Here is a 25,104-nt window from a genome sequence, read left to right as displayed (position 1 = left end):
ATCATATAGCCCAAGGGTCTCCAACCTTCTTCCTGGAGAGCTACTCTGCTGTTGGTTTTTACTCCAATCCCAGTTGTAACTAACCTGGTTCAGTTTATCAAGCAGCTAATTATTAAGCTGGATTAGTGTTGGAGTGGAAACCTACAGGGCAGTAGCTCTCCAGGAACAGGGCTGGAGAGCCCTGATGTAGGCCTTGGGAATCCCTTGGTCAGTGTGTCTCCATGTTGTTTTATACATTGAAACGTTCACTATATTGAAAGGCTATGGGCTCAATTCAATCAAACCTGCATTGTGGTAGTTTGTAAACAAAGACACCAATCATTGCTGTGGTGGGTCCAATTGAATTTCAGCCCGCACCTGTCTCAGTGCGTTTGTCATCTGTGCACAGAAAAGGCTTGTAATGAAATATGTTGGGTTACAAATAGGTTTTGATCCAGCATGTGGTCCATGTGCATGTTTCTTCATGATACATAAAACATGGCCCAATATATATACTTAATATGATAGTAAAACAACTGTGTCAGGTCCTTACAGTTGTAGCAGATCACAATGTCCCAAATAATAACAATAATACTACTAATAATACATATGATAGAATTAGTATATTAACACAATGTATTCGTATTTGATCAATCATACATGTTTACCCCTAGTATTATTACTATTATTATTATTATTGAACAACCTCCAGGAGATATATTGCCAGTGCTTAGTTTCTTCCCATCCTACTGAAACCCGAGAGGAGAGAGAGTGCATTGCATCACTACCCACTCCTCGCAGCATTGGTCGCCATCCATCCCCTCTCCTCTTTCCAGTACCAAAACAGATGGTGGAAAAATCATCACATCTGCCGGGACGCACGACAACAATAGACAGCATCTAGCCCAAGAGAACCGGGGCGTCCATCATGTTTGCTGTCCAGAGCTCCATGAGGGTGTGAGCGCCGTCGGGATTTTTGACACGGGGTACCATCACGGCAGCCGAGGATTCTTCTCGCGACTGTCTGGGCTCTCCATCGAGTGGGGAAGATGGCCGCCATGAAAATTTTAACCAGCAGTGGGCTGTTCTTAGCGTTCTGTGCGTTGGGGTTGCTAGCCATGGCAATCTGCACCGACTTTTGGTATGAGACAGATGCGCGAAGACACCGAGAAAGGTGTAAAAACTACGCCAACAAGAGAAACGACCCGGGGTACATCTATATCTCAAATAGCAACCTCCCCCTCCAGATGCCCCCAAAGGGCATTGAAAGGAAAGGTAACAGTCCAATTGCCGGAGCTCAGCCTCTTATTAGGGAAAAACGGCACTTTCTGGCCGCAGCGTCAGCTATGGAGTCCCACTGCAGTCGCCAGTTCAATTCAACCATCTCTGGGCTCTGGAGAAAGTGTCATCGAGATGGATTTGACCTGGAGACAGAGGATCTCATATATAAAGGTAAGGGTGCTACAGCTAATAGCCTACATCAGGCCCTGGTGTGATGTGGTACTGATGCTGCTCACTGAGTGTAAGCATGATGCTCAGATCCTCAGATCCAAACTCAACACGATCATATTGATACAATGGGCATGGGATTAACTGATGCTCCTAACTGCCACTGTAGGGCCGTTGCCATAATAATATTTTACAAGAGGGGCTTTTGTTCATAATTGTAAACTACAGTAGCAAATAAATAATCAGTAAATAATCTAGATGGAAATGCCAGTCGTGTACGTGACGCCGAAGACGTGGCACTTGCGTATTTTTTACGCTTTGTGTGTACACCGCTGTCCATGGTGCTGAATTTATTTTCAGGCTTTGCGCCCAGTCCGTTCGCCTAGCAGGAGCACACAATGGCGGAGGAAGGGGGTCTTCCCTTGTAAAAGCGAAACGATTTGTCTCAGGTGCTATTTGGACTGTTCGATTTTGCTGAGTGCATTTGGCATCTGTTACATTAAAATACTAGATAATGTGTTATGGGTGATGCGTCGATTGTCACGGGGGAGACCGAGAGAAGACCAAGGACTGAATTATTGATAAACATCCTGCTTCGTGGGAATTTTGAGCTGTAAGAGAGGAAATCTTAGTGCATGGAACTCTCGCAGAACGGCCTCGTCCGACACACGACAGCAGGGCTTTCTGTGCAATGCCACGAGGCGTTCATGCCTGACTACTCTGAGATTCTGACAAATGATGAGAGAACAACAGCATTAATGTTAGCATAAACACAGTACCTTCGTTCAAGGAAATTCTGGACACTGAATATTTTTGAGAATTCCCCACAAATTATAGCGTGTTTGTTTACCAGGATGTTTTCCTAATGTATTCAATCAGATTCAAACTGTCCAGAGTAGGCCTAGAGGACATGTTCATGGGTTAGTTTCACCATATAAAAACGAGAGCTCAGTTAATTTTTCAAAACATTAAACATCTAATAGTTGAGTTGAGTTTATTTTATTTTTACAGGGACAGTGCATTCAATGGGACAGTGCACATTAATCTTTCAGTAAAAGTGACGGTTTTAGCCAGCAGGCTAATTTTCAACCGTAGTCCCTAATAGATGGGTTAGCTGACAACATCACAAAAACTATGTTCGCGATTCAATGGGGCAGAAGTCTGTGTTGTTATTCTGGATGGCCAGCTAAGAACAATGACAAGCTGCCATGTGGTGTTTTGACTGATGTCATGTCTATGCCAATATGGCTCAAATTTTCTAGCTAGCCTTTCTGGGACTGGGGGCAGTATTGAGTAGTTTGGATGAATGAGGTCCCCAAAGTAAACTGCCTGTTACTCAGGCCCAGAAGCTAGGATATGCATATAATGGATAGACAACGCTCTAAAGTTTCCAAAACTGTTAAAATAATGTCTGTGAGTATAACAGAACTTATATGGCAGGTGAAAACCTGAAGAGAATCCATCCAGTGCCATTATTTTGAAATTGGTGTTTTTCCATTGAAAGCCTATCCACCATATAAAGGGATATGACTCAGATTGCGTTCCCTATGGCTTCCACTGGATGTGAACAGTCTTTTGACATTGTTTCAGGCTTTTATTCTGAAAAATGAAGGAGAATGACCACTTTGAATGAGTGGACAGTGGAAAGTCCTAGAGCTGTTTGGTGCACCTTTATATTGACAACGCTATTGTCCGGTGTAAATATTATTGATTATAAAAATAAAAAAAAACCTGAGGATTGATTATAAACATTGTTTGACATGTTTCTACAAACTTTACTAGTACTATTTGGATTTTTCATCTGCCTGTTGTGACCGCCTTTGAGCCAATGGATTACTGAACAAACCGCGCCAACAAAACTGAGGTTTTTGGACATAAAGAGGGACTTTATTGAACAAAACAAACATTTATTGTGTAACATGGAGTCTTTTGAGTGCAACCATATGAAGATCATCAAAGGTAATTGATTAATTTTATCACTATTTCTGACTTTTGGGACTCCTCTACTTGGCTGGAAAATGTTTGTATGGTTTTGTGTGCTGGGCGCTGTCCTCAGATAATCGCATGGTTTGCTTTCGCCGTAAAGCCTTTTTGAAATCTGACACAGTGGCTGGATTAACAAGAAGTTTAGCTTTATTTTGATGTATTACACTTGTGATTTTATGAAAGTTAAATATTTATAATACTGTAATTTGAATTTCGCGCTCTGCAATTTTACTGGATGTTTTCGAGTTGTCCCGCTAGCGGCACGCCTTTCCCAAACAGGCTAGCTAACCAACAACTGTAACAATGTATTTGAGAAACAACAAGTAAGTGCTCATTGTTCAAATGTATTTGTTTTCAATAAACTATGGAGAGGAAATATAGTTTACGTGTTGTCAACAATCTAAGCCAACCCTGTCTGCTTTGCCCCATAGCTGTGCATGCATTTTGTTAAACAACCATCCCATCTATAGTAAAATCATAGTGTAAAAGCAGGTGAGCTGGCTCCCCTTTTTTTGCCTGTTTTGTTGTGGAAAACTGAGCGGGTCGAGCATATCACGCCAACCCTAGAAATGTTTTAACAATGTCATTTCTTTGGGTGTAGCTTGCATTTAATTGCCATTCTCTGTTTCGCACAACAATCTTCCATTCCCCATGTCATACGTGGATGTATGGCTGACTTCAACCCTGTTATGGTCAACCCTGTTACTTTATTTGGCACTTATTAGGCACTTACTACAGCCATTTATTTATTTTTTACTTTAGATTTTTATTTTATTAAGTTGAACATGTGGTCTTAATGACAGAATGTTACAATTAGGTGAAAGCAAATAAATATATAATCCTGAAGTTACACATCTCAAAAGGCACCGAATTGGTGGAACGACCCTCATGCTGAGGTAAACGGTAACTGTTGTCAGAATTGTGGGAAAGTGAGCTGATTTCTTTGAAAGAATAAGGTAATCTGTAGCATATCATAAATTGACGACAATATCCACTACACCCTCAGGTTGAATTGCATTAAAACACATAGGCCCACTGGACAACATGATATTCTCTCTAGTTGCTTCCTTGTTTATCAGAATAATGAGTTGGTCTGTATCTGCAGACACCTCACAACTCAAACCTTAAAGTGTCTCTAAAGGGAAGTTAGTAAGTCTGTATACCACCATCACAGTAATACTGATATAAGTAACCTGGTGGGACCAGGGGGTAGCCACTAGCCAGATATGTTTGTAATGCAATGCTACATCTATGGCATGAAAACAAATGACAGATGAGTTGGCTTAAGCACAAACAGATCTGGCTACCACCACACTATGAGACCACAACACATTGAAAGTGATTAATTTGGCCAATACTATAGATTCTCCTCAGTAACTGGGACATGGAACCCAATCCAGAAATGTCTATTTCTTCTCTCAGGCTGCTATAGTTCCATATCAGGGTGTGAACTGTTGGCTCCATGTTTGAGCCTGCATACAGTACTTTTGACTTCCTTAGCTTCACATAGCTGAATGTTTGCAGCTGAAGTCCAGGTGTTCTAAGAGTGGAGCTTCACACTGTGACTTTTGACAACTCTATCACATTTGGCGCGTCAATACATTTGATTACTTGTTTTTGCTGCCTTTGACCTAAAATGTATCAAATAATATTAGCAAGTAGGTAGTCAGATCTGCTGCTGAGCAAGTGCTAAGTAAATTGATCTCCATCCATAGCTCTTGGTCTTGAGGCTCACACAATGTTAGATTTAGCAGAAGTAGTCATGGGACATAAATGTCTCACCGCTCATCTGGATATATTGTGCTTCCCCACCGAACATGAGAACAATGAATTATGTATTTCCGTACTCTGAACTGAGTGAACTCAATGCTATTCCTTGTCAAACCCTTTTTTGAACATTCACACTAGTTCATGTTTTCCTTTTTGATTCTTCCTCTTGTTTTTGCCAGAACCATATAGCCTTTTCCATTCATGGTGACTGACTAGGCTTTATGGCAGGGGTCTTCTTCCACACTTACAAAACCATGTCATGAACATATTCCAACATAAATCTCCCTTCTCCCTGATCAAACAAGTAACTGATTACAGTACACAACATCCAGGAATATGTGAAGATATTTGCAATAATTTGAGCATAGGTGGTCTATCTCATTGGAGTGATATGATGAAACAGCAATGCAAGACTCGTCTCTTCCTGTTGTTATAATTGGTCTGGATACCCACCTCGCACGGAGAGATAATTAGAGGCTGATCTACATGAATGATGCCGGATGCTGTTTCTGCTCTGAATCACAGCTAGCTGTCTCTCACTTTGAGAGGCACACTGAGGATATTGCACGATGACATCATTCACAGTGACACAAAGGACTGATAACAATTTTTCTCTTTTAGAACTACTGTAGTGTCTACATGCTTAACTGAGTCACCATATTCAGTGTGGTTGAGTTTATTGTCTCCAAAGCAGCCTGTTTTATCAAGGTCTTATCAAGACTGTGTTTCTATCATAATCATCAACTCTTTTCTTCAGGATTGATTCAGCGGTGCATCCCAGTCAAGTATCACTACTCTTCCTCCATCCTTCCGCGAAATTTACCCATCAACATCACCAAGACCATCCGTCAGGATGAGTGGCATGCACTCCGTAAGTCTGAGCCTGTCTGTCTGACTGTCTGTCTGTCTATCTAATGGATGTCTTACTGGCTGTACAGTATGTCTGGACTCTACGTGTTCAATCATTTTCTCTCTCTCTGTCTATCTCTCTAGTTCTCTTTCTCTCTAACTGTTATCTCAGGATCAAATACATTTAAAGTGGCGGCCATTGAGAGCAATTTCATCTTCTTGTTATCGCTGTTCACCCCTCCCTTTCGCCCTCTCTAGTTTTGATATCCTTCAAAAAGATAAGGAAGATTACATGGTTCTATGAAGGAAGTGACAGGGATTTGCAAGGGTGTATGGCTCTATTTGTGTCAGGAATATTCTATGTATCATATGCCGTGAATATGATTGTGCAGACATTGCATTTCTGTGCTGTGCATGCTGTAGATCCTACTGGGCCTCCTGCTCTGATCTCCACTGTTCTTTGTCCACTAAAATGACGGAGGTGTGTGTCTGTTGGTGCAGATCTACGCAGGATGACGGCTGGCTTTGTGGGCATGGCCGTGTCCATCATCCTGTTTGGCTGGATTATCGGAGTGCTGGGCTGCTGTCAGCAGCATGACCTCATGCAGTATGTAGCTGGCCTACTCTTTCTCATGGGAGGTAAGTGCTGTCTCCTCTCTGTTTGGTGTGTGTGTGTGTGTGTGTGTGTGTGTGTGTGTGTGTGTGTGTGTGTGTGTGTGTGTGTGTGTGTGTGTGTGTGTGTGTGTGTGTGTGTGTGTGTGTGTGTGTGTGTGTGTGTGTGTGTGTGTGTGTGTGTGTGTGTGTGTGTGTGTGTGTGTGTGTGTGTGTGTGTGTGTGTGTAGGTTTATATAAATAGGTTTATATAATAAGATGTACAATAAATCATGACATCTCTGTAAATGGAGTGTGAAGATGTTACCATTTATTGTCTGGCTGACCCACTAGGCCTACCAACATAGGAATGACATTATACCGTATATAGTTCATTGAAGTTGCTGTGAATCCCGTACATTTCCGTTTGTCTCCTTGTCCTCCCTCAGGAACGTGCTGTATCATCTCCCTGTGTACGTGTGTGGCGGGCATCAACTTTGAGCTGTCACGTTACCCACGCTACATGTATGGCCTCCCAGAGGATATTAGCCATGGCTACGGCTGGTCCATGTTCTGTGCCTGGGGGGGCTTAGGCCTCACTCTGCTGGCTGGTTTCCTGTGCACCCTGGCCCCATCCCTAAGCACCCCCTCCCGTACAACCGTCCACAAGCCCAGACAGGAGAACGGAACCGTGTGATGGGACTGTGTGACTGGCCCACAAAGCGCACAAATAAGCAACACCCATCCAACTTTGTCCAACGTTTTTGTCCAACCACCATCTCACCTCATCACCTTCCCTGTCCATACCACCTCTGTCCATCTGAATCATGAGTGTACCAGTGAAATTGTACATGGGAGAACAGAGCAAAGACATACCAAACTGTACTATTTACTGTACATCTAAGACACACAGACATGGCAAGACCTTTTTGTTGTTAAACGTTTGACTACTAACTCTATGGCAGCCTAGAGGAATTGTCTTAAAATGGTGCTCTCTTTTAACACACACAACACAGAACACAGTCCAAAAGCTTAGAAAGAAACAACAAGCATCTCTAAATGGAACAATCCAACAAACAAGAAAACGTGGCAGAGCATCCTGTCATCATTCCTCTTTTAGTCGGTTGGTCTGTACTGTGTTTGTTATTGTTCGCAACAAAATATTATGCTGGCATAAACTGTCCGTTGTTTTGAATCAGCTGACTGATGTCATACATTATCCCTAGGAAGGACTTTACAGTTTAAGCCTAAAACCTGCTTCTTGCAGCAGAGGACCAAGAGCACAACATGGAAATGGCAGGGGTGGAACAGCAAGATAAAATACAGAACTGCGCTTTTGAAGAGCAAATCTTTCAGCGCTTCTATGATTCAGTATGTACAAATGCATCTCTATGTACATTCAGGTCATTGTTTGTATAAAGTAACTCTTGAATAAGATTTTTTCCCTGTTTGTTTCGAGGTAACAATGGCAATTTGGGTCTTCAGTGGTGTTGTTTGCTGGAATAAATTGTATGCTTCATGATTAGAATAATAAGAGTGATTGCAAGGCACATTAAGTACTGTTTGAGAGTAGCAGAGGCAGTTAAAGGTCCAGTGCAGTCAAACATGTGATTTGTCTGTGTTTTATATATATATTTCCACACTATGCGGTTGGAAAATACTGTGAAATGCTGATAATGCCATGTTAGTGTAAGAGCTGTTTGATCAGTTTTCCCCTCCCCACTCAGACCATTCCCAGACAGTCCTAGCAAAATTCTTGCTTGAGAAATTGCTCTTTGCTAAGAAGCTATTTTAATTGAAAACTATCACAGTGAGCTACTTAATTATTACCCAGAAATTATTTGATATTGAAATAAAAACATCTGCATTGGACCTTTAAGGAACAGTAAATATTGTATGTTGAAGGATGGGGTTCAATGAAAAAAAATGTAACCTTCTAGTAACACATTCAAACTTAGAAACAATGACAGACAGTCATTTACAGTTATAAGTGACAATACCTGCCGTCTTGGATTTGGCAGGAATTGAACTGCAGACACCAGTGTTGGACTTGCATTTAATGTATTCTTACACAAAAACCTTCACATAGCACAACACATTGTTTGTAGCAAGTATCAATGCATTAAGTGATTTGGTTTGTGTGAATTGCTGCAAAATGCAGGTATTTGCACAGCATAGATTCCCAAAGCTTCTGTTAAAGTTTATCATTGAATCCATGTCTTATTCAACACAACATTTCTGTTAATAATCTTCTGTAAGTGAAAATGGGTAATGTTGAGATTTACATTGAGAGAGCAGTAGGGCTGTAAAAAGTCATACTTAATATCATGTTTACATCAGTAATACCACTGGTATGTTGTTTTTTCCTGTCTACCAATCCTTCTCTCCTCACGTTTGAGGCAGGGGTGTCTGCTCTTGCACATAGCTGTTCTTTGTATTCTTCCTCAGTAGGGGAAACTAGGAATCAGCTTAGGTCTCTTGGAGACAAGACCAATAATGTGGCATCTTGTAAGCAGACAACATGATGTCCTGTTAAAGCATCATCTGCGTCACTTCAGTGTGGATCTCTATTGAGTCGACCACTTTCCTGAATGAATTGAGGGAGCTCACCATTTCTTCATTTCAGTGCCACTTTTGCCCCAGGCAACAGGCAGTCTTACTGGCCCTTTGCAGAGTCCTGTTTGCAATTCGTAGAGACAAGGAGAGGTCAAAAGGCCCTCATTTGGGTAACATTTGATTAATGTACTCTGTAAGTGCACAGTTCTCGCAAGACTTGAGAGGTGTAATAATTATACAAGCACACGTGTGTATTACATAAAGGTTCTGGGAGGAAACTCAGGCCATGTTGGGAGTTTGTTTGTGGCAGGTCTGTGTTCAGGCAGGCTTCGGAGGCTAGCACTGCACATGAATTAAGATGGAATTACAGGTAAGATGGAATTGATGTATTTTGTGAGTACAGGGTACTCAAGTAACACTGTTTTGTTACCTATATGTAAAAAGGCACTCATTGTGACACTTTTCCAGCAGTGTTATGAGGTGAGGTGATGAGCTATAACCTTTCCAGTGAATTAGTATTTGACTGTAGATAAAAACATTGCCTCAAAGTGACTACAAAGTGAAACATCCCAACATTGTTACTACATGTAGCACCACCTCAGACTTGTAAAAGAGTTGTGGATATTGGTGGTGTTCTGCTGCCATTCTGAGCTCATCCACAGTCTTCTCCTCCAGTTTATATCAACACACATGTACAGGTTTTGTCCCTTAGATCTCTAAATTGGCCAATGGTATTGAATGCATGGATAATTGCTACAATAAACAATACATTTATTGCAATTGTGTTGTTTGAAAAATGATAAAGGTTCTGTTGCTAAACCGGTTGATAGAGAAATATCTTGGTAGCGTACCAAGAATGCTGAAAAAGTAGTAAAATGGCCACATATAAAAGAATGAGAGAAGGGGTAAGCACAATATACAACTTGTATGCAAAAGTGACAGCAAAATAGTTCTCTTAGTGGGACTTCTCTTGTTTCATGAGGAACTGGAAAGTGTTCAGTGTGAGCAATGTGGGACACTGTGTACAAATGCCACAATTTCAAGTGGCACCTCTTTAAGTAGCACTGCTATGATTTTCTACAAGTCATTTATACTGGTTCAATCCACGAGGATGGAGAAAGACGATTAAAAGACATTATAGTCTTGCATGAGATCATTATGGTTCATTTCTTTTAATGTATTCAAACTTGTCCATTTTTTTATCTAATTTATTTTACTGAAATAAAATGTAATTAACATACTATTCTGAAGTCAACTGTGTCTGTATATTTCATGTATTCTAGATGTCTATGTCACAACAGAAAAACACTGAGCTTAGGTAAACATCTTCCTGTGTACTGCCCATCTGGGTTTACATCTACACTATTTCCCACTCATGGAGAGTATAATCAAATAGGCTATTATGGTTCTTGCAACCACTGCAGTAAAGTTTTGGTTGGACATGTGGCACATTTTTCAGAGGAATTACACGAATGCCATGATTTGACAATTAAAAAAAAACAACCATCATCTCAGTTTGTCTTTCATCAGTATGTAGCACATATTCATTCTCCAAACTAATACAGCATTGATGAGGTTTTAAAAACAATCACATGGATGTTGCTGACATCTGTCAGTTAGTCAGCTGACACTGATTTAGTCCAAATGTTAGACTTACTTTAAGTGGACCTCAGTGGATGAATTCCCTGTAATAATATTAGGCTGCATTTAGACAGGCAGCCCAATTCTGATATTTTTCCCCCACCAATATTAGATCATTTTTAGGGCTGATCTGATTGGTCAAAACAATATCATAATTATGCTGCATGTCTAAATGCAGCCATAGATGCTAAGAAACCCTGGGCTAGGTGTTGCTTGTATCATCTATTTCTTATGACACGATGCCACCTAGAGGAGAGTTGAGTATTTTCTGGCTGTGTCCTCAGTCATGTTTATTCTAGCAACTGAGGAAGAGTCAAGGCTGCAGGGTAGTAGCTAACCATCAAACAACTGACTACAGATAAATTCATAGTTTGCATGGGCATGAAAAAAGGTAAAAATGTGATGTCATTACTTGATATTCAATCAGAGTACATTCCAAAATATACTGAAAATACTGAAAAATAAACATTTAATAAATGATCCCTATATCGTCTTCTCTCAGGGTACTATCAAAAATATCTTATAGTACAATAAAGCAATTCTTATAGAGAAATGACTGGACAGTCTTGAGATGAGCCCTCATCCAATATATTAAAATACAACTATAAACACCATTACCCCTCAGCTATACTAGCCATTCTGGATCAACTCTTTTAAAGACTACAGGATAGATTTTTACAGATCACTTTTTCAAACTAACCTTAAAAATAACACCATATTTTGTTGAAATCCTTTAGATGATAAAATATACCTTTCTACATACATGTGAGCCACTAAACCCAACCTATACATCTCCAGAAAAAACCTTGATATGCTCAGAATAACCAGGAAGCTTCATTGCTAGGTTGTGGTGTCAGTTATCTGTTATGGTTGAACAGATTCATGTTTTATTTCTTGGCATGGTAGTGTGCCCCCACCACCATATAGCTGTCTGGTGACAGTGGTGAGAAGTCCTTCATGTTGGGGGACTTTCCTTTGGCCCGACAGGTCCTAACCGGGGTGACCGGTGGACTCTGGCAGGGGTCATGCTTCAGCAGGTAACATCCCAAGGTCTCCCAGCCTCCCCCGATGCGCACCATCACATGACGTTCATTCAGCATCTACAGGAAGAACAAGATGGAGGGGATAGTCAGAAACAGCAGGTACAATAAAACCCATGACTGCTATTCTATTTGAGCAACTTAACCAATTCAACCATATCACAACAAAAGTACTTGTTTGTTGCTCAGTACCTAGCTTGGTTTTGAATCGCACTTTACCTATGTCTGATTTCAAGTAGGCCAAGGCATAGTAACCTTGGAAAATGTTATGATCCACTCCCCAGACTGAAACTGCTCGTTGTATGACCCCCCCTGAGCTAAGAGAAGATACCCTTCCAATCAAATATTGACCAGTTCCTTCTGCCTGTGTAACAGCTCTCATGAAAGTCAAATGATCTCTGAGCCATAGAAAGAGACATCTTTGTCAAAATCTCATTAAGCCAAATGAAACACTGCCTCATGACGCCAGCTGAGCACATGCAGTGGACTAATCCACAGATATGTACACACGGGCACACACGGGCACGCACGGGCACGGAGGCACGCACACAGCATTCATAAATGGTATGTTGGTGTGAAGTCACCATGTACATAGTTACACTTAGAATACCCGTGATAGCAGGCAAACACAGACATCAGCACTTTTTAAATCAAGCCCTCTGACAACTACTGCATAGACACCTTCCTCTACACATCACCCGCTGGTCTGGTGCAAAGCTGACGCTACCATGGCAACAGCTCTCAAATAATACAGTCGGATTGTAAGAAAATTAAAGCAGCGAAATAGAGACCGCTGTCTCTTTACAAAGCTGTAGCTCCACACAGACATCTAGATTCCCAAGAGGCCTTGCCTGGCCATCCGTCCTGTCAACACCGGCCCACCCCCTCCTTCCTTATCGCCCATAACCCCTTCATTATGGAACCATTAAGAATGTGATAATACAAGCAGATTTACACCCCTGCTATACGCCTCCTGTCCTCCACTATGCATACTAATGGCGAGATGGACAGTGGAGGGGTGTAAGTGAATACACACACGCACATACACAAGCAACCACGTGCACCCAGACAATGCCTGGTAGTTTCATTTACCAACCCAAGAAGACCCTGAAACGTGATTTGCCTCAGCTGTCCACCGGCAGATTAAAATGTTATTGCTGACAGCGGGGTCAAGTTTGACATAACACACGAACACAAGGGTAAGAGGGAGGGAGGGAGGGAGGGAAACACCTATTTATGTTTTTTCCATTCATCAACCTTAGGTTAGGGCTGTCCATACAAATGTGGGATAAAATACTGTAGGCTATAAGGATTTGTCTTTTCAGTAGTCTCTCGAAAACACTATATTTCAAGAGCTCTATGAGGAAAATATATTTGGGTTACTGTATTTAATTAATTGCATATGTAACAGAACACTAGTCAAAATACATTATGACTGTTATGGCTCTCAAAACTCAATATTCACATAGTGGAATTATGCAAGTAGACTTTCTTAGGAATTGTGCACACAACCCCCTGCGGCAGACATCTTCTTCTATAGAATCAGATTCATTCTAACAGCCCCTGCCCCCGCACACGTGTGCCTTTACTACAGCCCATAAGCTGACTGCTGGATTCCCCTGTGTCTTCCTTCCCTGGCAGCTCTATTGATTCTCTCTCCTCAGGGTTTGTTGTTGAAAGATTCATGAGAATGATAATGGAGGAAGAGGCCTTCACCCATCATCCACTAGGGGCCATGCTTAAACCGTTCCCTTCTGAGGAAAGATTATTGTGATTGCATTGGTCATTACATGAGAGATGGAGCAATTGTATTGTAGAAATTCTCATGTATCTCACTCTACGGGAGGATCTTGTCACATGCAAAAAGGGCAGTGACTTTAGTATAACCTAACCACCATCCCCTACTTATTCTGAAATTAAACAGCTTTTTCCTTTTAGGTGATCCCATAGAACCCATAGAACCCATAGAACTAATCCCATAGAATCCCATAGAACTGCTTTAATGGGGATATGTCTTCTTTTTATAGCAGTCAGACCACTGCTAAAATATAAAGCAAACCAAACAAAGCTCCTATGTGTTCTGATGGAAATAGGAAGTAATGGAAGTGAGATGATATTGTGAAAGGTTTTAATGTCTCCATTCTCTTCAGTGCCAGACACAGTTACCATCCCTGCTATAAAGCCTGGTGCTTAATTGGGCTTGGAGAAGAAAGGCCTTCCTTTCTTCTACAGCTGAGAATGCTGCATGGAGCCCTCCAGGGCTAGCATGATTGAAAAATCTCCAGTGGAGAGAGTGGGTGTCATACCAGGCCAGGCTTCAATGACCTGTCTGATTAAATCACACCACTAATGACTTGGTCTTAGTAATCAATAGATTCTGCTCTTTAAAAAGCCAAGCAAACATCACAGTACTCATACATCCAAACAGACATACAGGGGTTATCAGGGCATCACTCCACACATTCACAGGTGCTCTATTAATACAGAGAAGAGAAGTGTGTTTTTTGTGATTGAGAGAAAGGACTGTGTATCCTACAGGTAGTGCTGTACAGCAGGAGTCGTCAACCTTTTCTTGCCCAGGAACCTCCTCCTAGGCAACCGCCAACCCAGGGACCCCCATCATACATTAGGCGACATTAGAAAGAAAATAAGATATGCTCTTTTCTGGTGTGGATGACAATAATATATATATTATCTTATTTTTTTGTAATTCACAATGCATTAATTCTGTTGTTGCTAGCGATATTATATATATATATATATTTTTTACCCCTTTTCCTCCCCAATTTTGTGGTATCCAATTGGTAGTAGTTACAGTCTTGTCTCATCACTGCATCTCCCGTACAGACTCAGGAGAGGCGAAGGTCGAGAGCCATGCGTCCTTCGAAACACAACCCAACCAAGCCACACTGCTTCTTGACACAATGCACATCCAATCCGGAAGCCAGCCTCACCAATGTGTCGGAGGAAACACCGTGCACCTCGCGACCTGGTCAGCGTGCACTGCGCCCTGCCATAGGAGTCGCTAGTGCGCGATGAGACAAGGATATCCCTGCCGGCCAAACCCTCCCTAACCCGGACGACACTGGGCCAATTGTGCGTTGCCCCATGGGCCTCCCGGTCGCGGCCGGCTGTGACAGAGCCTGGGCTCGAACCCAGAATCTCTGGTGCCTTAGACCACTGCGCCACCCGGGAGGCCGCTAGCGATATTCTTAAAAACATTGAATTAATAAAATTAAATACAATCACTTTTTTATAGTATTTTTTATTTATCTTTTTTTGGACACCCTGCGGTACATGGGCTGCAGACCCACGGTTGAATACCTCTGTACAGTAATAACAGTTAGGATGGAGACGTTGGGCACACAGACAATCTAAAGTGAAAAAGGCAACGTAGCCTGGCACAAGTCCATGCTGCTGTACAGTAATAACAGTTAAGATGGAGATGTTGGGCACACAGACAATCTAAAGTGAAACGGTAATGTAGCCTGGCACAAGTCCATGCTGCTGTACAGTAATAACAGTTAAGATGGAGATGTTGGGCACACAGACAATCTAAAGTGAAACGGTAATGTAGCCTGGCACAAGTCCATGTTGCTGTACAGTAATAACAGTTAAGATGGAGATGTTGGGCACACAGACAATCTAAAGTGGAAAACGGTAACGTAGCCTGGCACAAGTCCATGCTGCTGTACAGTAATAACAGTTAAGATGGAGATGTTGGGCACACAGACAATCTAAAGTGGAAAACGGTAACATAGCCTGGCACAAGTCCATGTTGCTGTAATTAAATCTGTAATTAGCAGTTATGCTCAGGAAACCACAGAAGACTAAAATAAGCCAAAGTGTGTTAAGGGGAGGGCATCTGGAATATCTGGAAAAATACAGAGCTTCAACAGACAAACATTTCACATGCAACCAAACCCCAGTCATATGACCTTGGCTGCCGAGAAACACTGAAACTACCATGAAACCGTCAGGGTACGCATATTTCTCCATTTTGTAAATGTTCGTCCTAAACATACAGCCTCACTGAACTTGCCCGTAAACCAACGACATCCCTTGGCTATCCATTTTTATGACCTCCATTTTCTTTGATGTGGCGCAAGGGCATGTTTTCCCATGTTAGACATTTGACTATTACTGAGAAACAGGTGTTCCGTGAGTCTAAGGCAGCCATTATATCTAAATGGGCAGTAAAAATAAGGCGTCTGTTGCTCAGGGAAGAAAAATAGGTGTGCAGTTGTAACTCAGCGTGTCAGCTTATTGACAAAGACAGCTAAATCACACACTGTTATTGAGTAAAAAATTCTAAGCCAATGGATTTCAATGAGATTAACTGAGCATTAAAACAGTCTTCTGTTGGTGACCAATTGTCCCCAAAAGATAAGAAACAACGTACGATTTGGTCTGTCAGCTCAGTGTGGACAGCAGACAGACGATGCTACAGTGTCAGTCAAGGCCATATAGGGAAAGCTTCCACTGAGGAAGCAATTGATGCATTTCTGGTTCGTTGAGCCCATAGAGTGCGACCCCATCCAATTATTGGTAAATTAACTATGGAATTAAATAGTCCATTTCAGAATATATTAGATATGGAGCAACTGAGTAAGATGTGTATTTTGAATTTAATCAAGTATAAATGTTAAGTTTACATTATAGCTAAGATTGAACTTTTTGTTTAACAAAATAATATAGAATAACTTATTTGTAAGACACATTCAATACATATTAGGACAAATCAAGTAATACAAACCTGGGCATGTTTTAATAATACATTTTTCCCATTAGAGGGTGTGAACTCAGTCTACCGTTGCCAAGCAACCCTGTATCCCATGGGGCTTTGCCTGGAACAAGTCCTTCTCTATAGATTCCCACTTATTGCAGCTTAGTGCAGCAAACATACCCTCATTGCTCAATATATGTCAATCAACATTCTTAAATATCACATGATTAAAAAACAAACACATAAGGAAATGCAAAGAATGTAATATGTTTGTATTAAGTCAATACCAACAAATTAAATCGTTACATTTCCTCATGTGGTTGTTGGTTTAAATGAATGTTTATGTCCATACAGTATGTGTCCTATAAATGATATCACTCACTGCTGTATAGAACAATATAAATATAATCTACTTCCATGGTTTCACGCAACTGCCTGAGGTTTATTAACCCCGACAATTAGGGTGAAGGAAGGGGTTTTGACATACTCGTACGTAGAGGACCTTCTCCCCGACACGGTAGCATCCTTTAGGATGCTTCTCCACAGGGAACTTAGTGGGGCAGCTGCATGGCGAGTCCTCGATAATGTTTCTCACCTGAAACACAAAACATATCTCAGATAAAGCAAGCAAAGACACAACCTCCTCCTACCCGTAGGCTATACCTACCAGCATTATCACCGCTAAGAATGTTTGCTAAACAATTGGAGAGGAAGTCTGGTGTGCTAGACTAGGTCAATACTTAAGATCTTTCCTACGAATCAGTCAGTGGGGCAAGATGACACTGATTAGCTACTGTATTTCTCATTACATTGATGGGTAATTAATGGTTACTTTAGGCCTATTTGAGAGTAGGTACTTACTATGTCATCCAACATGTTGCATGTGCTTGGCGTCTTCTTAGCAGATGATTTGCTTGGACGATGCGCCTTGGGCTTAGGTGAGGGAGAGGGTAATGGTTGTGATGGAGGTGACGGCAGTGGTGGAGGATGTGAAGGAGGAGGTGGAGAGGGGGAGACAGGGGTCTCTGTAAGGCTCAGGGCTGAGATAGGATCTGTGGTTGGTGTTGTGGGAGGGGTCTGAGTGGAGGTTGTGACAGTGGTAACAGATGAGGTTTGAGTGGAAGTTGTGCTAGTGGTGGTTGACAAGGATGAGATGGAAGTTGGAGGAGTAGGGTCTACTGGGGCTTGAGAAGGGGGTGGGCTTGCACTGGGAGGTGGGGATACAGAAGCAGGGGGTGTAGGAACACGGAGCAGCGGTAAGATCAAGGGAAGAGTTGTGGGTGAGGGGAAGGGGAAGGCCAGAGGTGACGATGGGGTGAGAGACCCTCCCTCCTCCCTCTCTATCTCTCTCTCCAGCTTCACCAACCCTGGGGGCTCCACACCATACCTGAGAGCGAGTCAGTGAGACACCACGACTGTTAGATGGTTGGTAAAGAAAGATTCCGTGAACAGGGAAAAGCGCAGTTGTGCAAGTCTCTGAGTGAATGATGTACACAGAGTCATGACAACTCACCTGGCTGAAATCCTTCCCAGCTCCATAAGACAGAGACACACCTCCCAAGGTTGTTTGTGGAGCACTGTCCATAAAGCACCCACAAGTTATGTGATGGCTAAACAAATACTGTCATATTAATGTATAAAGCCTGAGGACATGAACAGCAGCTAAATGTGCGTTTACATGAACGCCCTTGACAAACCATACAGACTGTCAGGATGTCAGGACACAAAAAAACAACCTTCATCCTGCACCACGCTATTTGAATTTCAGGAGGCACACAGACTAAACTGAATAAAGATCAAACCAATGTGTTTACATTTCAAGAACCACAAACATCACACATGCTACCGATTAACAACGGGCATCATTCAGCTGCCAAAGAGATGCTTGCAAAGATATAACAGGACATTATCTGTGAGGAAAATGAAAACAAGAGCAGCATTTTGAATACGGGTGAATGTCAGTGAGGACTCAGGAGGGGTTATGCCTTTCTCCAGAGCCCAGCTACCTTTGAAGCTGAACTCAAATCCCTGCAGGCACCAGACACGTGTGTAAAGAAAACTTGGGCATGCAGGCTTAACACAGCACGCTCAATGCCTGTAATCATCCGTAGTCTTCAAAGTCAGGCTCTCCAAAGTGATTAAAATACTTATCAAAACATATCTTGATCTAAACATGTCATTTCATTTCACTGTGACAGAAGGTGTGGTTTTGTTTTGGAGGGGAAGGAATCATGGATATACTGTGTAGTGAAATCAACTTCTCTCAGTAGCCTAACATGAAAAGGAAGCACCACCAAAGCACCAAAAAAATAGGAAGAGTTATGGTATTATAGTTCAAATGTGAGACACATTGGACAAACCTCCCGACTGTGTCCATAGGTAACCTTTGATCTTTGAAATTGGCAATGAAGTTCCTTGTCATTGCTCTATTCTGTAAACCCATCACTACACCAGGGATGCAGCAGGGAAGAGGGAGGAAAGAAAGCAGGAATAGAGTAGAGCAGACATAATGCCACAAATACACATTATACACTTACATGTAGTTAGTTGTACGTTGAAGTACAACAATTTAAGCAATTACGTACGTATGAAAATATACAGTATGAATGACTTTAAAATTCCTGTGTCAAACATATTAAAAAAATTATCATTCTGAGTGCAATTCACCAATAAGCCAGTTTAGTCAGACTAGGGGGCAAACTGATGTGTATGGTAGTTAAACCTACACAATAACTCTCTCAGTGTCATGCATGCCCATGCAGGAACATGCCCAGGTGGAATAGGTATACCACACACACAGTTAATATCACTAAATGTGGTCAAAATGCTATAACTAGTCTCCCATGTTCCGCAGTACTGAAGGCATCGAACAGAAACAGAGGTGAATGAGTGATACATGATCCTAAGACAAGACAATCCAAGTCACAGAAGAAAATACATCATCCCACTATTCAGGGTACAGAGTCAGCTAGCGCTGTGAGCTGACCTGCTTTCCAACTCCACCTGAACATCTGTCTCTTTCCTTCTCTTTAAACCCTCACCCACTCGCTAAATCCTCTACAGCTAGTGAGGAAGCATGGCTGGCCTTCTCATAGTGACAGTCACAGATCAAAGCTAGGAAGTCAGTGGAGGACAAAGACAGGTGACACTGGAGTGTTTTCCATGCTTCTACAGGACAGAGAAGAGGACAATGGGACACAGAACAGTCTTTCCACAGGGGACAGGCTACTAATCCAGAACAGGCACAAGAAAGAAACCATTCCAGAGACTACTGCCAGAGGCCTCCCATGGTCTGTTAAGAGTGTATGAGAGTATATACTGTATATGGATGAGAGTAGAGATGGGATAGGAGGGGCCGGGAACGTTTTAAAAGCAGATGTTCTTGTGACGTGTATTACGTGTACTGTTTCTCAATAAGATTATCTCTGGTAAATCTCTGGACGTCGCACATCCTTAGCACAGATTAGAATCGGCAGAAGTGTGTTAATGAACTAACTGTAGGGTCTGTTGCCAATTAGCCACACCATTTCAGTGTTCATGAGTTAATCTGGTTGACTCTGACAGAGATTTACAGATTCTCTCTTAGACAACTTGATGGATATTGGCTGTTTAAGGACAGATTTGTGTCCTGTCAGTGCCAGACGGAGATGGACAAGCAAGTAGACACTCACCCAAACCTTCAGACTCAAACAGGTAGGTCTCATCCACACCAATCTTCCGACACCAGTAGAGGAAGTTGGCAGTGTTGTCCCGGGCAAAGAAAGAGCCAGAAGTAGCATCAGCTCGCCAATGAATCACCCTACGGATGAAGGTCTGGGGAAAATACACAGGGACAATCACCAAGTCAGTGTCAATACTCCGATTCAGCTCAATACACTGAGTATACCAAACATTAAGAACACCTTCAAAATCCACAGGGATGCTGGCTCATGTTGACTCCAATGTTCCCCACAGTTGTGTCAAGTTGGTTGGATGTCCTTTGGGAGGTGGACCATTCTTGATACACACAGGAAACTGTTGAGCATGAAAAACCCAGCAGCGTTGCAGTTCTTGACAGAGCCTGGCACCTACTACCTACCATACCCTGTTTAAAGGCACTTATATTTTGTATTTTGCCCATTCAGTCTCTGAATGGCACACATACACAATCCATGTCTCAATTGTTTAACATGGTATAATTAGTGCATTATAATTATTAATAACAGCTCTTTTCTATTTTTTATTTGATTTTTTATTTAACTTGGCAAATCGGTTAAGAACACATTGTTATTCGCAATGACAGCCTAGGAACAGTGGGCTAACTGCTTTGTTCGGGGTCAATCCCCGAACAATTTGGGGTCAATCCCACTACATTATCCTCTTGGCATCAATTATTTTCTTAAAGGCCCAATACAGCCAATTTTATGTCAATATCAAATCATTTTTGGATAACAATTAAGTACCTCACTGTAATAGTTTTCCATAAACAGTTTCAAAAAGAAACAGAAATAGCATTTTAGCAAAAAAACTATTTCTCAAGCAAGAATTTTGCTAGGACTGTCTGGGAGTGGTCTGAATGGAGAGGGGAAAACTGAAAACTAACTGTTAATGCCAGGGAGGTTTGGAATTATCTTTGTTATTGCTCTATTAACTAATTTACCGCCAAAACTCCATCCCACCAAAACAGGCTGTAATTTCAGGCAGTCTTTTCAAACAGCTCTTACACTAAAATGGCATTTTCCTCATTATCCTCATTTTCACAGTATTATTCCAACCTCATAGTGTGGAAATGTATTTAAACACAAGAAAATCACATTTTGACAGCACTGGGCCTTTAATTAAATTCCCTCCAAATGTCTAGTCAGACGTGAACCATAGAAAGTAACTCCAACAACCAGCACTTGGGCAGATTCTGTGTAAGATTCTAAACAATATTGAGTCATTTTTTTATGAACTTAGGAAACAGTTACTAGTAAACGCAATTCAAAAATGACAATGAAGCGTGGCATTATGCAGTTCTCAGTCAGTATCAGTATCAGCAGCACTCTGAGAAGGGGTGAGGAGAACCACAGATGGTGACTTCAAAACCAGAGACTCTCAGTGAAACATTCTGTCCTTTATTGTCTACTTTCAAGTGATGGCTAGGTTTCAACATAATTAAAAAATACACCAAATGTACACCAGAGACAGCTCAATTGCAGATCGTATCTTTAGACTGAGCCACTGAAATACAGACATCTGTATGGCATAAGTAAGTTGATGAAAGATCAATTTTCTTAAATGTGATCATGTAATGTATGCTGTCTATGGTCATATCTGTTTGTATGTTACCTTGCCATTGCTGGCTTGGATCATCCTCTCCTGTAGCTCCTCGGCCAGCTGGCACAGCAGAACCCCATTATCCAGCCTGTCCATCAGGCTGTCAGCCGTGACCTCAGAGTCTGTGGTGAGAAATGTCAGTCACCAACACCATGCTAAACAGGCCACAGAAAGGGGAGCCCATTTGACATCAAATAGTTGTCTTACATCATTGTGTGCTTTACATCTAATAACACAGTTTTATAAAAAAAATAAAACAAATCTGTACATGATAAGTGACTATATAGTGGCTACATACTGATCGTGTAGGGCATTATATGTCATTACACAGGTGTTTTTGTCCTGAGGTTACTACTCACTGTGATGACACAGATGTACTATACTGCTCCGGCATTATTTGTGAATAATGATAAGAGATAATGGGACTTTATTATTAACGACGTCATTCTCATGCAAACTTCCTGGTTGTAGACCTAGAAAATACCTATGTGTGGCTTTGCATTGTTGCAAGTCGATCCCTATGTGTGAGTGATGGATATTATCTAGTCATCTCCCCAACACAGACACACACAGGCTGTGACATGTTCAGGCCCTTCCTGACTTCCTTCCAATAATATCTTAACAGGGCTCCTTTCAGTGACCAGACATGCAGGAGTATTTCAAGGATTTAGGTTAATGTGTGCCTTTCCAGTTCAGAACACCAACCAATAGCTATGTCCCCATTATCCAATATAAAAAGTATGATCCAGTTTCATGTCCTCACATAACCTGTATGTCATTGGGTGACATTTTTATTGATGTTCAGAAATGACAAAAATAGGCCTATGTTGCACAAGAATTGAGCTAAACCAATGCATCACATTATCTTAGTCATAGTTCAGACACATTCCTTGTTAAAAGTGTTTTAAAAGCCCCAAACCGCAAGATGGTTACAGGTTTGTTGCAGGTGTTTCGTAACAACATAAAAACCATGTGAAAGTCATCCTACCCAGAAACATGTTGAGCCAGAGAGCCAGGTCCTCTCTCATGGGCAGCAGGCTGGCCTCGTGGCGGCTGGGGAGCCATTTGGTGTACTGCTGTGGGCTCTCCAGACCAGGCCCATTGTGGTGCTGTTTGGGACTGAGGGGGCAACATATTCCGAGCCCAGTGAGATGTATTGGACTGTATTGGTCGTCCTCTGTTTCCACCGGACTGTTCATGGTTCCCTCCTCTTTTACCTGCAGGACAGGAGGAAAAGAAGCTGTTAATATTATATTTAATTCATATTTCAAATATTTTTGTATTGAGAAAAGTATTGTCACTTTTCTAGATTTGCAACATTTGAATATGTCACATCAAAAGAGGGAGTTGGAGAGCTTATTTGTGGTGCGGCATTTCTATCTGTAAATCAGCTCTTTGTCAGAGGGGCGTCGACCTGTCTGTCAGCCTCTGGTACAGTACGTTTTCCTGGAGTTTCAATATTTTCTGCCCATTTCTAGTTGTATACATCAGGACAGCCATTCGGTATAAAGTTTTAATAGCCTACTACAGCAAGAGTTCAACCCAACTCAAACAAGCTCTAGCCTCTCGTTCAGTTGACAGTAAATCTAATGGTGTGGAACACTCTCATTGACCCTAACCAGGCCTAGGAGCACTCCACACCATCCTCCCAGAGCAGGGGCTAGGACAGGGGCACTCCACACCTTCCTCCCAGAGCAGGGGCCAGGACAGGGGCACTCCACACCATCCTCCCAGAGCAGGGGCCAGGACAGGGGCACTCCACACCATCCTCCCAGAGCAGGGGCCAGGACAGGGGCACTCCACACCATCCTCCCAGAGCAGGGGCCAGGACAGGGGCATACAGCTGAGACAAGAGCCAAGCGTGGGCCAGGTCGGGGGGGGGGGGGGCTATGAGAGTCAGAGCACAGTAGGAGGACTGTCCACCAGACTCCCACATGAGCGGAAAGGTCTGGAGTTGGTGGAGGTCCGGGCAGGAGATTGTTTTGGCACAGGTAAAACTCGTAATGGTCTTCAGTGTGGAAACCAAAAGCATGGATGATACACATACAGACAACATACTAACACACACAATAAACACATACACAAACACTATGGACCATGTATTCACAAACATACAAAATACACGTACTGACAAGAGATCACACAGAGCCTACATACACACACATCTTCACACAAACATGAACACACACGCACCAACCTTTTGTCATAACTGTTAGTGTAACTGATGTCAGGGAAGGATTTAATAGACAAACATCTAAAGCCAAGAGCCAATCCCCTGGCACTATTCTATGCCTCATTTCTCCTCTTTCCAGACAAGTATTCATCATAAAGGCCAACCCCATGCAGAGACATGCTTTGGCTTCCCATAATCCCCACAGAAAACAACACATGCACCGGGGTTGCAGAAAAGGACTGAAGAAAATATACTGGTCAACTTCAAGAAACACTGTTACAAACACTGTTACCATAAGATGCCCAGATTCTATAGTACATAACTTCAGATGTCACGTTCATTTCAATTGCCAAGAAAATGTGAGTTCTGTTTAAAGTCACAGACTATCGGAAGGTAAAAAAAAGACTGCTGACAGGGACGTAACCCCCACAGAAGCCATCACTCTAATTGTACTGAAAATAGCATTTGTTGATAGCATACACATGTGCAAACAGTATAATTTCAAGGTAATGTCCTATTGTCTTCAAATATTGACTAAGGAGCTGTCATGCTGTCACATAGACACCCACATGAAAAAATACAACAGTTTACTATAGAATTCTACAATAAACTGTAGTATACTGTAGAATACTATAATACACACCGTAGTATCCTTCTATCATGTGTAGTACCTACTATAGAATGTTGTAGTATACTATAGAATACTATAGTAAATACTACAGTATTTAATTTGCATATACCATGCCCATTCCCCTCCCTATTTCAAAATTTGTCTCACCCATAATTGAGAAACATACATGAAAAGTATAGAACATATACTGTATTCCCTACAAGTTTTAGAAAAGAGCAGAAGCGCTGAACTATCCGTTCAGAATTTCTCTAGAAGGTTTCCTGAAGAAGAAAGCCTCCACTTCTATGTCAAAGATAATAAAACAAACACACTATAGTAAATACTACTGTAATGTCCGCAAAAACTCTACAGTAAATACTACAGTACACTACAGTCCGCAAGAATACTACTGTAAATACTATGGTATATGGTACTA

The 25,104-nt window shown here is 41.8% G+C and overlaps 2 protein-coding genes across 3 annotated transcripts in view; one reads left to right on the top strand and one right to left on the bottom strand.

The window, feature by feature from the left end:
- The first annotated feature begins 722 nt into the window (after positions 1-722).
- On the top strand, positions 723-10,423 carry LOC110506647 (transmembrane protein 178B). The gene is made up of 4 exons (XM_021586424.3): positions 723-1,431; positions 5,942-6,055; positions 6,535-6,672; positions 7,074-10,423. The coding sequence occupies exons 1-4, from the start codon at positions 1,029-1,031 to the stop codon at positions 7,319-7,321; spliced, it is 903 nt and encodes a 300-aa protein (XP_021442099.1). The 5' UTR covers positions 723-1,028; the 3' UTR covers positions 7,322-10,423.
- Positions 10,332-25,104, bottom strand: part of LOC110506646 (growth arrest-specific protein 2) — a 17,374-nt gene continuing 2,601 nt past the window's right edge. For both annotated transcript variants that reach the window (XM_036963699.2, XM_021586423.3), the window contains exons 2-8: positions 22,874-23,102; positions 21,898-22,007; positions 20,259-20,400; positions 18,101-18,164; positions 17,449-17,974; positions 17,075-17,182; positions 10,332-11,921 (exon numbers count right to left, since the gene is read on the bottom strand). In XM_036963699.2, coding sequence (XP_036819594.1) covers positions 11,709-11,921; positions 17,075-17,182; positions 17,449-17,974; positions 18,101-18,164; positions 20,259-20,400; positions 21,898-22,007; positions 22,874-23,084 — 1,374 coding nt within the window. In that variant the 5' untranslated portion in view covers positions 23,085-23,102 and the 3' untranslated portion in view covers positions 10,332-11,708. The remainder of the gene's footprint in view (positions 11,922-17,074; positions 17,183-17,448; positions 17,975-18,100; positions 18,165-20,258; positions 20,401-21,897; positions 22,008-22,873; positions 23,103-25,104) is intronic.

This window comes from Oncorhynchus mykiss, chromosome 26, assembly GCF_057628025.1.
Source record: "Oncorhynchus mykiss isolate SJ-2025 chromosome 26, ASM5762802v1, whole genome shotgun sequence".
NCBI lineage: Eukaryota > Metazoa > Chordata > Actinopteri > Salmoniformes > Salmonidae > Oncorhynchus > Oncorhynchus mykiss.
Note: the sequence above shows the minus strand (reverse complement) of the source record. Positions and strands in the feature narration are given on the sequence as shown.